The following is a 14590-nucleotide window of genomic DNA, read 5'->3' on the forward strand; positions in this document are numbered from 1 at the left end:
AGGCCTTTAGTTAGTATACAAGTTTGTTAGGAAGCCAATAGGACTCTAAATGTTGGTTAGAAGAAATGTGCTGTAGAAATTAAAGAGAAAGTTACTTCAAAATGCTCTGTTTAAAGGTAAAATACACCCTGAAAGACTTGCACATCAATATAAGTAATCAATGTATGGTCTGACATTTTTTAATTAAACTTCTTTCATCAACATGTTTCACTTTTCCTACATTACCCAGCTTGGTGATAGTGGTGCCAGTGTGAATTCATCTCTACCTAAAGAGAGAGATGCAGCAGCGCTTTAAGCTTCTACTTATATTTTTCGTTAATACAACATTGAATGTCTCTGGAAAATAGAAAGTGGGAAAAGAAGCCCTTTTTCTTTATTCTTCGGAGCTAACAGTTGAAAGGTTTCATTTTTTCCCCTTCTATTAAATGCCACTGTAATTGCGCCCACTGTGATACACATCCACTAACTTCTCACAGTAATAATGAATAGAATAGACAGCAACGTTCAACAAATTAGCACCAGACTCACTAAACACGTCACAAATATTTCAATATAAACATATTTAATGTGTTTCAGGGTGGACTTTTCCTTCCCCACATGTAGCTCATATACATTTCCAAGTGGTAGGGATGTTGACAAGGGTATGTTAAAACATTAATATTAATAACATACAGGGGATGAGTCTTATATAATAAAAAAAGAAGGTGCTAATGGCGGAAGAAGACATAACAAGATATGTGGATTGACTATCTGAAACAGGAAATTAAGTAATTCCATACATGAAAAGCCAAAAAACCTAATCTCAGCCTTCACAGCGTCGCATTATCCCTTTCAACAGGATTACTTTAGCTTTTCCTGTTAAGGCATACAAAATCCTTGTGGGATACAAACCTGGATGGACCAATTCCATTTATAATAACTGATATTGTTATTGGTGCTTAAACTCTGCCATGTTGTATGCTTGAGCGCTTACAAAATAAAATTTCTACTAAATAAAAATAAAATTAATATAGCTTTATACCTGCCGAGTCAGTAGTTCAAGAATGATCTTCCCCTCACCTCTAGTTCAAAGACATCAAACAATAAAATCCACATTTGCAAGATTAATAAGTTATTTGTTTTCTTTTTTTTTTTTTACATACACACATACAGAAGGGGGAGTAGAAGTTGCTTGGTGCATTCGCGTGCTTCATGACCCCTTACATTCTCTAAAACTATGCAACACACAGCAGAACAAGAATTTCTTTTTACATTTACATTTGGCTAAATATATCCCACAATGCATCACTAGAGACCGCTTGCATCAAACTTGCCTGAGCACACTTGAGTTCACGTTCACGCAGAAACAAGTCGAAACCCTTAACGACTGGTCATGATACTGAAAAAAAACCCAAACATTTCACTCACAACTGAGATGAGTGGAGTTTAAACCCGTTGTGTATTTTTAAGCACACTGATCACAGTTGACCAGAAACTGGCCAGATTTAGTTTGAGGATGCTGAAGTGCTGAACGTTTCAGATGGAAGTAACACTGAAACAGTTTGGCTGTACATCACGTAGACATAAAGATATAATTTAATCTTCATATATGAGAATCTGCTGGTACCGGCTTATCACAGTGACGCTAAAATAAAATCAAAAATTACAAGAGCAAGATAAAAGACTTTGTACAACATACAGTAATATTGACCAGGTTCTGGCTGTGTGTGTGTTTGTGACTTAAGTTTATTCCAGGTGACTTTTAACTGACGCCTTGATTGACGGTACGTTCTGATTTCTCCAGAGCCAAAATTCCACACACACTGTGATGTCACCATTACTAGACCTTCACGAGGCAAGAGGTGGATGAGAATAAGTCGTAAATACATACATGTCCCAGTTCTCAGCACACACAGGAGTGGAGGTGTTTCCTTCTTCAGCCAGAAGTCACTTATTAAACCCAGCTATCGGTGAATCACTGGTTTTTACAAACATCTTTGAATACAGCGACCAGACTTCATCATTATATATATAAAAAAACTGGCTCAGTCTTATAATTAGATGCAGGAATCCAACCTATTTCAAGTCAAAGTTTCCGATTGCGGTCAAACACCATATTCCAGTGTTACGATGTAATGCAGTTCCCTTCATGTCCAGCAGGTGGAGTTTCAGGTCCGGTTTCCTTCCAGCTACAGAGCTAGCATCAACAGTTCCACCTACTCAGTTTGAATCTTTTTTTTTTTTTTTTTTTTTTTTTTGCAAGTAGTTGTTTGAATAGTCATCACATTACATTAAATTAGAAAAAAGAGGCCAGTCCTTCAATATGAGGCTTGCAGAATTTGTCGATGATGTAGAAAAAGGAGTTGAGGTTGAGTTTCTGCTCTGAATAAATGTCACCCCTTATGTTATTCCTTATAACTGCAATGTCTGTGTGTATAGTATATGAATTAAACACCACAAAGTCAGTACTGAAACGTATCTAAATTCGACAAACTTCCTTGGTCTTCTATAATAATTACAGAGTTCTGAGATCACGTTTTCCAGTTGTTTGAAAACAGGGACTTACAAAAAAACAAAAAGTCACAATAACCGCAGACACACACTAATCAAATATCACATGCCCCAAGTTTTTCAAAAGCAGTGAACAGGAATTTTCCTAATACTGAGAGTGAGACTGGCACTGTATATGGAGCATATTGTATTGAGCTAGGAGATTAACCTGGTGCAGAAAAAAAAAAAAACCTGAAGGAAATCTCTTAGCCATGTTTTTAAACATCTATCTTTCATCAATGTCCTGTGGATTTGTCAAAATCTGTAGAGGAGGTCTAAGCCACATTCCAAAAATGCTAACTTCTCTAACAATGAATGAAAGCTACTGCTGGCTCATCATGCTAAAGGGACACCACTAACTTTTATTCAGCATTAGAAATGGTAGCATTTTAGGCGAGAGTACTGATCCTCTGGGGTCTGGCCTTGCTAGACAGGAATCATGCCGTTAAGATTGTGCTCTGCTGTGGCTTACAATAATGTCAGTGCCTTTCTGTCTTGCCCATTATGGTCTCGCTTTCAACAAGACTGGTTCTTCTTGGTACTAGCAGGATCTGAAAAGCCTAATGAGAATGTGAGATGATAAACTATCTCAAGGTATTGCTCTTGGTTCTGTAAAATGCAAGTTAGCAAAGAAGCTTAGACTAATTTCTGTAATATTAGCACTGGTGATGAATTTTATTTAGTACTGCCAATAGGCTGTACCTCACTGACAGAGGAAACTAAATAAGTTCAAAAAGCAATGATTTTCTACATAGGATGCTAGGTGTCATTGATTGTTTTTATATCTATTTGAGGCTTGCACATAAGTGTGCATATACTGACCTTACAGCTAGATGAGGTCTTCCTTTGCTAGCTAACGTTTGGTGTGTTCTTATCGACGGTCTTCATTGCTAGTATGCCAACATCTTCCAAGGTTTGAATCTAGGACTATCCTTCAGGTAGCACTGGATGACTTGCTGTGCTAGCGTGGTAACATTTGCTAATTTTTTTGTCATTCCTCAGCAGTCTATATGATTCAGTGTCTGAGGTCTGGGTTTTACAGCTCTGTCTAGATTACTTTACTTACATCTTGCTAACGTTTGTGTCATTCCTCAGTGGTCTATATAAGTCTATGCATGGGCTCTGGGTCCTGCAGGTCTGTCTGGATTGCTTTGCTGGCATCTTGCTAGCATTTGTTGCTGATCTTCATTGGTCTGGGTGTATCTCGCTGGCCTGTTCTACTAGCAGGGTTTGTTGACATTGCACAGCAGCTCAGTGACTTTGATGAGACGCGCCACGGTGCTCTGCGACTCCTCCTGCAGCCGCTGGTTGTTCTGTCTCAGACTCTGCACCTCTGCCTGCAGCATGGCTTTGTCCTCTTTCTCCTGCCAGCATCACACACAACACAACTGATCAACAGGATGCTCTCTTGGAGCACAGGTAGATTTTGGAGGAGACGGTAGGGGGAAAAGTTGGGGGAAGTGTTTGGGAGGTGATTAGGAGGAAAATAAGGTTAGACATCTTAGATGACTACATTTAGAAAGGTAGCATACAGAATACAATTTGTTGGCCGATGTTATACTTGACGTTTAAATACACATACATGTGCACACATGGTTGTTCACATACAGCTGTCCACTAGGGGGCATGTCAAAGCTAAATCATCCATGATCAGCAGTTTTTCCACTATTCTTGGACTCATACATATGCAAACAAGCTTTGTTAGCTCACCTCTGAAATTTTCTGCCATTGTCATAAGCTGTGTCTCAAATGGCAAGGCCTACTATGACCTTCCAAAACATTTACTAGTAGGTTACTAATCTAGAATATCCAGAAAACTTGCTGTCAAAGTGGGGTCCGAGACCCCAAGGAGTCGATGAGGCATAGCCAGGAGGTCTGCATTTTTGTTACAGTGGCAGAAATAACATCCTACCATTATTAAAGTAGATTCTTCCAAGTGACCGGGAAATCAATAATGAATACTATATATTTATTATTGATTTCCCGGTCACTTGGAAGAATCCAACAATCCAAATCCAATCGAAACCTCAATCCGAGCCTAAATTTGTTGGACCCAACATGGTCCTAACATGTTTTGTCAGTGGATAGTTTAGAAATAAATTACAGTTCCAAAAATAGACAAAATATTTCTATACAGATTGAAATAAGGAGCCAGATATTTGAATAACTGGATTCTTTTGATTTTAATCATTCTGTGCTGAGTGTGTATGTGGAATTTATTTTACAGTTAAAGGGGTCCCTGGCTTGAAAAATTTGAGTATGTAGATTAGTACATACAGTGCTCTCCACTAATATTGGCACCCTTGGTAAATATGAGCAAAGAAGGCTGTGAAAAATTGTCTTTATTCTTTAACCTTTTGATCTTTTGTTAAAAAAAATCACAAAAATACTCTGCCTCATGGATATCAAACAGTTGCAAACAAAACACAGGTTTATCAAAACATATATTTGTTAAATATATATGTACAAGAATTATTGGCACTCTTTTGTCAATACTTTGTGCTACCTCCCTTTGCCAAGATAACAGCTCTGTGTCTTCTCCTATAATGCCTGATGAGATTGGAGAATACATTGTAAGGGATCTGAGACGATTCCTCCAAACAGAATCTCTCCAGATCCTTCAAATTTTGAGGTCCACGCTGGTGGACTCTCCTGTTCGGTTCACCCCACAGGTTTTCTATGGGTTACAAGTCAGGGGATTGGGATGGCCATGGCAGGACCTTGATTTTGTGGACAGTAAACCATCTTTGTGTTGATTTTGATGTATGTTTTGGATCATTGTCCTGCTGGAAGATCCAACCACGGCCCATTTTAAGCTTTCTGGCAGACGCAGTCAGGTTTTCATTTAATATCTGTTGATATTTGATAGAGTCCATGATGCCACGTAACAAAATGTCCAGGTCCTCTGGCAGAAAAACAGCCCCAAAACATTAAAGATCCACCATCATATTTAACCGTGGGCATGAGGTACTCTTCCATATGGCTACCTCTCTGTGTTCGTCAAAACCACCTCTGGTGTTTATTGCCAAAAAGCTCTATTCTGGTTTCATCTGACAATGGAACCTGATCCCATTTGAAGTTCCAGTAGTGTCTGGCAAACTGAAGACGCTTGAGTTTGTATTTGGATGAGAGTAGAGGCTTTTTTTCTTGAAACCCTTCCAAAGAACTTGTGGTGATGTAGGAGACTTTGGATTGTAGTATTGGATACTTCTTGACCCCAAGACGCAACTAACTTCTGCAATTCTCCAACTGTGATCCTTGGAGATTTTTTTTGGCCCCTCAAACCATCCTCTTCACAGTACATTGAGACAATATAGACACACATCTTCTTATGATTCATAACATTTCCAGTTGACTGGAACGTCTTAATTATTGCCCTGATAGCCACTTCCCATTTTGTGAAGCTCAACAACCTTTTGCCGCACATCACAGCTATATTCCATGGTCTTACCCATTGTTATGAATGACTAAGGGCCTATGTGTTACCTCATATTTATACCCCTGTGAAACAGAAAGTCATGGTTGAACAATTTCCTATTCCTAGTCTCTCAGGTGTTCTAAAAAATGTAAAATATCAGTGGGAATATACTTCAAATATATTTTTCTCACATGAATTCATAGGGGTGCCAATAACTGTGGCACACATATATTTAACAAAGATCATTTTTTGATAAACCTGTATTTTGTTTGCAATTGTTTGATATCCATGAGAGCAGAGTAGTTTTGTGAATTTTCAAAACAAAAGATCAAAAGGTTAAACAATAAAGACAATTTTTCACAGCCTTTATTTTGCTCATATTTACCAAGGGTGCCAATATTAGTGGAGGACACTGTGCATTTACTTTTTTTTTTAAAACAATATATTCAAATATCATCTAGAATACTACACAAGTATGTGATTTGAGACACAGCTTTCTTTAGTATGTTCAAATCTGCCACTAATAGCACGTCACTTCACATCCTGCTGTACTGCCCCTACTATTTATATTGTATTGTTATTGCAGCATAATATTCTGAGGATGCCAAAGACTGCAAGATGCATGCACAAATATGCGTAGTTCAACTCGGGCATAAACACCGGCCCAAAAAAACAATCTAAACACAATTATCGACTAAAGAAAGTTGTAGAACTACAGAATTCTAGATTATACTAAAGTTCTCAAGGACTGTGGATGAAGACAAAGTCAGACACTACTGTATGAGCTCAAGAACTAACAAACACAAACATTTTAAGTCAGTGCACAGAAAAATCATATGTACTGTAACTTGTATATTTGATTAGAAAACCAGACACACACCCACACGTACGAAGATGAATAGAAGATGGATAGAAAAATTAACCATGGTACACTGTCCAGCTGTTCATTTATATAAATACAAATTCACACTTTCACAGTTCAGTATATAGTTTCATCTAAACAGTCTCAGTGATGAGAAATGCAGATAAAAAAATTGCAGATTGTTTTAACTCATTGCTCAACCATGTATATATACTGTATCACAGGGTGTTAGCAAATCAGCATTTACATTTAATTGTAAATCAAATATTATTTTACAAACTTCAATAGCAATATAAAAATTGTTATTGACAATAATCAAATAGTCAAATAATAAGGATTTTTGTTCTATTTTGATACTTTATATGTTGTAATACAAATTATGCTCCAAATTACAGAACATCTCATTTTAGTATTTCGGTATTGATATTTTGGTATTCTGTAAAAAATTATTCAAAGCAAAAACTATAGTAATGCAGAAGGTAAAAGGGAGGAAATAAGGTCATGTGTCACAAGTGACCTGAGGTACTGTATGTATGTAAGGGTTAAACCAGAGGTATTCAGACTGTAGGGTGTGGGTGAGATGGTGAGATGGAAAATACAAACAATGCATGTTTAAAAGACTACATCAGGCTAACCTTTACACCTTTTTCATAGGAACTGTGGCCTGTGCTCACAATGCTTCAAAGATACACTGATTCGGTGGCCTCACTTTCTATCTATGGTCTAAGTCGAAGTATTGAATCTTAATCTAAATATATAATACTCTTTTTTTGTGGTTCTATTTTATAAGTAATTGGGGGTGGGGAAGCTCATGAGGAAAAAATTTTAATATGTCTAGGTTACAATGAGCTCAGTTTCCTTGGTTGAACCAATGCTGATTTGGAGTAACACCCATGATATTTATAAAAGAATGCCAAATGAGCTTTTATAAAGTGACTATTGATGATTTAAAACTGGAAAACAGGATGAAAATAATCACTAGAACCCATTGCTGAAGAAAGATCGTTAAAAGCCTTTTTTTTTTTTTTTTTTTTACAACCCCATGGTTTTCTTACTGTATTTTTCTTACCATCTTCAGTGGAGGTAAATGGAATTTTATGCCCTTAAAAAACAGCCTGATGTGATTTTCACTGTTCACTTAAACCATCAGTTTTGTTTGTGATTGAAGAAGAACGGGAGCTGATAACTCAGTTGCCAAGGGCATAAAATATCCATAGCTATTTGGAAGGAGAAAATGAAGAGATACAGAGAAATGCGTTCAGGTGCAGATGGCAGTTTGTATGGTTTCAACTAGACTGTTGCTATAACCACAGGAGGAATGTTAGATGAGGTTATATGTTAGTTAATCATAATATAAAGATGAGATGAAATGAACGTTCATCACAAAGCGCACTAAGGGCAACAACATAAGACATACATAAACAGCTTATGACAGCTAGATTAAGCATTCATGAGGCACCATATGCAATAGGACGACATGATAAAAACAGATACTGACAGAAAAGGCTCCAGAGCACTAGCTGTACATGCACATACTCACTAAAACAGTCATTTAAAGGTTTGTCTTTCAAAGCTGTCATTTTCAGTTTATGCATATTTACATGTTGTCATACTTATTGAGCTATGTGAATAGTATACATGGTATTATCATCAACCAAACAAAATACCTTCATTAAATATAGTGTTGTATTTCTAGTTATTGCTCCTTGACTTGTTTATTGGAAGGTATAAAGCAAAGTTTCCTTCCTATACAGGAAATAGATTTGGAAATGGGAAGGTAATATTTCACATTAAAAATCTCTGAACTAAAGAATTGTATAGAGTTGGTTCATGATGCAAAGAATGTGACAATTCAATTTACTAAGAAATCAATTTCCATCCATTCATCCATCCATCCTCTATACCGCTTATCCTTCAGGGTCACATGGAACCTGGAGCCTACCCCAGGGAGCATGGAGCACAAGGTGGGGTACACCCTGGACAAGGTGCCAGTCCATCACAGGGCACAATTACACACCCACACACACCCATTCATACACTACAGACACTTTGGACATGCCAATCAGCCTACCATGCATGTTTTTGGACTGGGGGAGGAAACCCCCGCAGCACAGGGAGAACATGCAAGCTCTGCACACACAGGGCAGCAGCAGGAATCGAACCCCCAACCCTGGCGATGTGAGGCTAACATGCTAACACTAAGCCACCGTGCACCCTAGAAATCAATTTATCCCACAAAATATATCTAAAATAAAAATGTTCATTATGAAAGACAGCGTCATCAAATAGCGAAACCGTTTTTACACACATGGTGACAAATAATGTGTTTAAGAACTTTCGACACACCAAGTCATCCTCACACATTCCTCATATATGATTAACCGTTGGGAAGAGTGTGTGGTCCATGTGAGGTCATGTGAACTTCTCTAGATTGATGATAACACAGCTGAGGGTTAATGATGAGTATGAGAAAGAAAGGAAGAGGAGTTACAAAGAGATACACATGAAGACGTCATTGCTTATGAGGTCAAGACACATGATTATCGTGTTAGGTTTCGGATCCGATCAGACCCCGTCTTGTTTCTCTATGGAGGTTGTCACAGATTGTCATTCACATTTTAATCCCACGAGATGCTACTGCAACATCTCTGGAGAATTCTGGAGTGAGTCAATTGAATGTGAGGTATCTTACTATTAGCATGTGTTTTTTAAATATTGTTTTAAATATTGTCCAGATATTATTCCTCTCTTCACTCTCCTTCAGATAAAATAATTGTTTGTTGACTCTTCATTCTCATTCTCTTCAGTCGAGGTACCAATCACAGTGTGTTATAGAATTTAGCTTGAGTTGCTTTGATTTTATCCTGGGTATAAGCTTGCGTTCAGGACCTCCATTTGAGAGTGTATTCACTACAGACGTGGACTGATGACGATTTCAGCTTTTACCTACACACACCCTGCATGTTAGGACAAATTCCCTTTTACCAGTTTCAAACACCCATTTTTGCTTTCACAGGTTAAGAATCGAAAGGTGTTACATGAGATTGTAGGGTTGGGTTCGGTTGTTTTATTCGGTTTTTGGAGTGACGGAGGAAAAATTTCATGCTGTACTTGCCTCGACTGCCATTGGTCGCTTAGTGTTGAGAGAGGGAGCCTGTCCCTCTGGCCATCTTCTCATCTCCTCTGTTCACCCTGCCCAATGACAAGACAGGTTTCTTTGGCTTGTCCCGCCCTACCTCTATCATCCCTCAGTCTGACTGGCTCTGTGAAATAGCTCTGGGGTAGTTGAGAGTGAGGGATGGGCAGGGGGAGTTACATGGACAGGATGAGCGATAAGGATGGGATATTTATGGGGAAGTTCAAAGGTCACTGTGTGGGCTGCAGGGGTGGGAACAGGGCACTCAAAGGGTTTCAATGGGATTTTGCAAAGGAAGTGGAAGTACCTTTTGGAGGTCATCCTGTAGTCGTTTCAGCATGGCCTCCAACTGGGACACCTTCTCTTCCAGATGACTGGGTGAGTCACTGAGAGAGAGAGAGAGAGAGAGAGAGAGAGAGAGAGACAAAGAAATCATAATAATAAAAGGGAGAGGGCTATTTTTAGGTGTGTCCGTGGGGTTTTTAGAGTTTTTTGCTCTGAATTTTACTCTGAAGTAAACTTCCATGGTAAATGTGAATATATGAATTTTAGTATGTAGTATGTATGTAGTATGTAGCTTTGACCTCGGCTTAAAAGAAAAGTCCATTAAAAGGTATGTATGGCATGATGCACAAACAGCACACAGTCCATCCATCCATTTTCTGTACTGCATATCCTACAAAGGGTTGTGGGGAAGCCTATCCCAGGGGACTCGGGGAACAAGGTAGGGAACACCCTGGATGGGGTGCCAACCCATCGCAGGGCACAATCGAACACACATTCATACACTACAGACAACTTGGACATGCCAATCAGTTAATTAGTGCAATACCAAGTCAAGAAGGCATTACTGTCATTACAGATGTAATGTTAGGAATGAAATATAGTTCTCAAAGAATCAGAAGAGAGGATAAGTACAGTGACAAAAATACAACAAATACACACATATAGAATAAAACTATAACCTATCCAATAAACAATACAAATGACACTTATATGTATTAGTTGCTGCTCACCTGTCTTTAATATCTTTGAACTTGGCATCTGTCTGCGTCACTGTGTCAGCTCCTGCCTGAGTGCCATCACCAGCCTTTCGATCTGAAACACATTATTTCACTCTTATTACCCACCTGCTAATGATGATGCATATACTTTCAGGAAGGTCTAATAATCCTGAAATTTTCAGAAAACTCTTACATATTTACTATAGTAATGTCTTTCAGAAATGCTACCTACTAGTTTTCATTAACAGAAACATAACATACATTTGGTTATATACAAACATTCATAATTATCTGCTCTTCACACTTTAAACTAAAAAAAAAGTGCTTTCCTTTTGCGCTCTAGTATGTATTAAGTCCAGCATGTATGTATGTATGTATCTATTATGTCCAGCATCCCTAACTGTTGTAACTGCAATAATTAACCCTGTTTAATGAACACCATTAAAACTACTAACTTCCATTTCAGAGCAATATTAAATATTTAAATATGGCATTATGAAATAAATTGCCCACACTTCTGCAGCGACTGCCAATAGCAGTCACAGTGTTTTTCACACTTTCTGGCACTTGTCAGTATCAGACAGTCCTGGCTGCTCGCTGCTGATCTGTGAAGCTTCTAGTTCATTATGTTTAATCTGCCTCTCCATCATTATTAGGAGCTGCTGTATAAGACGGCTATCAAGTGAAAGTTCATAGGCTGACAGCAAATATAGGCTGACAGTTTGGGCAACAGCAAATTAAATTGCTTATCACGACAACCACTATTCATGACAATACATCTCAATATCTCATTCGATTATTTTTTTTTTTTGGAAAGTTTCTTTAAGCCTAGAACGTGGCTTGATCCATATCCTTTTATAACTTTATAAACTCTTAATGTATGGCATTATTTTTGCCTACCCAGCTATATGCCTATTGGCTCAGAGAAGATCATTTGCTCATTGTAGTCTTTATATTTCCTGACCTTCTCGTGATAGGGCTTCTAGTATATTCTTGCATGCTGTGGCGATGTCAGAAATAGACTGCCATTCCTCCTCTGACGAATCTGTTGTTTCTGAAAGAACTAAAGCACAATTAAATCCATCAATTTATCTATCAATAACACAAACACAGAGCTTTCACAATATAGACAAATCAAACTAACACATCAGCATGCAATATTTCAACGCTGAAAATCTAACCAGTGACTAAATAAATCCAGCAGGGGGCACTTAAACTTTGCTCCTCTAGCTGCCATCCCAAAAATTATACAAATGGCTAAGAGCATCAGCCGAGTGTCCAATGTGCTCAGTTCCACACGTTTATCCTAACAAAAGCTGTTAGCACAAGTATAAGAGGCCAAACGTGCATGAGTCCAGAGAAGAGTGTCCGGCTTGCAAAAAAGAGCCCAGGGACACAGCAGATGGTGAAGGCAGAGTATCTTGATTTGAGGCAGGATGAAATCCTCTCCCTCCCTTTTACCTCACCAAGCCCCCATCTGTCCTCTGGGTCTGGGGTGGCAAAGAGCAAAAGGGGGGAGGAAAAGGGGCATCTCCAGCTAAACAAAATTGAAGGATGGCACGAAGCAAAAATGAAAGAGGAGAAGACAAAGAGGGAAGGATGGGGAGAAGAAGATATGAGTAAGGAGAGAATAATATGGGGGTGTTCAGGAGAAGAAAGAAAGGTGCTGAAAGGCAAAAAGCAAACAATTTGGGATGAATAACACCAGTAATGATTTTATGGGGTGATTGGCATTGTTTCTGGCCAAGTTGCTATTCGGGCTTAAAGAGACACAGTGTGCAAAGATTGCAGGCTCCATTTACAGCAATTAACAATGAGTAGCACTATTATCCCAAGCCACGTGTCTGCACTCTGTGCTTTCAGGCATGGGCAGTATGATACAAGACACCATACACACATTACGAGGGAAATGTTACCATGTAATATTAGCCTTCTTGTTAAATTTAAACATGTAGAATTTATATAAATATTTATTGCAGGACAAAGTAGCATGCTGGGACGAGGCACTGTGGAGCAAACTACCACCAGAGGCTTACAAAAATTTTGTTTAATAATTTTGTTTTGACACTGCATACTGTACTGTATGTGTACAGACATTTACTGGGGCAGAAGAGTAGGATACATAGGATACCACTCCTACATAGGCTACCACTCCTGTCATTCAGGAACAGAACTCTGAGGCTACAGTGGACGTACATTAACCGAAAATAAACAGTTGAAGATTGAAAAAAAGGTCACCTTGTCTTTATCCAGTTTTCAACTGTCCAGTTTCCATGAATCTGTGCCTAGTGGCTAGTCATGAAACACATAAAGAGCAGTCTGCCTACCACACTGGACCCACCTCAGGTCAACATATCCATATCCTCTGCCATTCCTGGATTTTCTGACTAGGAGACAGTCACAATCAGTCAAGTTTCAGCAACACCACACCCAGCACCACCACACGGACTCCCGGCGCTAACCAGGACTGTGCGCTAAGTCAGCTGCTGTTTATGCTTCTGGCTCAAGACTGTGATGCAAAGCGCAACTCAAACCACACCATGAAGTTTGCTGATGACACCACAGTGGCGAGCCTCATCAGCAACAATGATGAGTCAGCATACAGGGAGGAGATGGAGCAGCTCGCAGACTGGGAGCCAACAGTCAATCAAACAAAAGTCAATAAAACAAAAAAAATATATTGTTGAGTCAGGTGGACCCCGGATTGATCACTCCACTGCACATCAATGGCAAAACTCTGACAGAGTCAAAGTCTCTTGGTGTGCACATCACAGATGACCTCACCTGGACCCTTAACAGCACCTACTCAGCCAAAAAAGTCCCACCGTGTCTTCACTTCCTGCCATCCTCACCACTTTCTACAAAGGGGACAACAGAGAGCTTCCTAACCTGCTGTGTTAATGTTACATATGGGAACGCCACTGTCTCAGACCAAAGATCTCATAGCAAATGTGTGAGAACAGTTGAGAAGATCTTCAAGTTCTCTCTACAAACCACTGATACTACCAGCTCTCATGGACTCTTCCCCTTATCTGGCAGAACATACTAGAGCATCCATTTTACCACTACCAGATTCTGCAATAGTTTTCCCTCAGGTGGTCAGATAATTCAACATACTGCCCCCAACACCTGCCCTAGAATGATCACTTCCATTTTTTTTTTTGATCATTTGCCAGTTCCCACACACTAGCTAACTCTCCCCTGTGTTACACAACAGCTACTAACCCAGGGAGGGTGAGGGCTAGCATGTTTCCTCCAAGACACATGAAGCCAGCCAACCACGTCTTTTCCAGCTGCTGCTCATGATACATCACAAGGCAGCTGAACACACAAAGAGGAAAGCGCTAACTGTCCTCTTACATATACATGAGCTCACTGATGCCCATAATGATCCAAGACCTCTTTGGCCATCCCTACATACCTGTACTTCAACATTATAGCATTATCTCATGGACTGTATCATGCTCCCAGAGACATGAGTATATGGGACACTTTTTCCCACTTGCTTTTTGCTTCTGTACTACTACTGGGACAGTTTCCTAGTGCATCACTGCTACGGTGACAGCTTTTCCAGTCTAACTGTTTTATAATGTATAGTTTACAGACAATTGTTTGCACTGGTTTCTAGTCAGATCCTGGTA

The 14590-nt window shown here is 39.1% G+C and overlaps 1 protein-coding gene across 7 annotated transcripts in view; it reads right to left on the bottom strand.

Moving 5' to 3' along the window:
- Window positions 1–545: 545 nt before the first annotated feature.
- zmp:0000001168 (signal-induced proliferation-associated 1-like protein 2) overlaps window positions 546–14590 on the bottom strand; it is a 71774-nt gene continuing 57729 nt past the window's right edge. For 4 of the 7 annotated variants that reach the window (XM_053617724.1, XM_053617725.1, XM_053617727.1 and 1 more), the window contains 4 exons: window positions 11914–12012; window positions 10962–11043; window positions 10253–10331; window positions 546–3893 (listed from right to left, as the gene is read on the bottom strand). In XM_053617724.1, coding sequence (XP_053473699.1) covers window positions 3750–3893; window positions 10253–10331; window positions 10962–11043; window positions 11914–12012 — 404 coding nt within the window. In that variant the 3' untranslated portion in view covers window positions 546–3749. Of the gene's footprint in view, window positions 3894–9789; window positions 10086–10252; window positions 10332–10961; window positions 11044–11913; window positions 12013–14590 lie in introns of those variants that run through there. The other 3 variants (XR_008385007.1, XR_008385006.1, XM_053617728.1) reach the window with 3 other exon arrangements.

Source organism: Ictalurus furcatus, chromosome 28 (assembly GCF_023375685.1).
Source record: "Ictalurus furcatus strain D&B chromosome 28, Billie_1.0, whole genome shotgun sequence".
Taxonomy (NCBI): domain Eukaryota; kingdom Metazoa; phylum Chordata; class Actinopteri; order Siluriformes; family Ictaluridae; genus Ictalurus; species Ictalurus furcatus.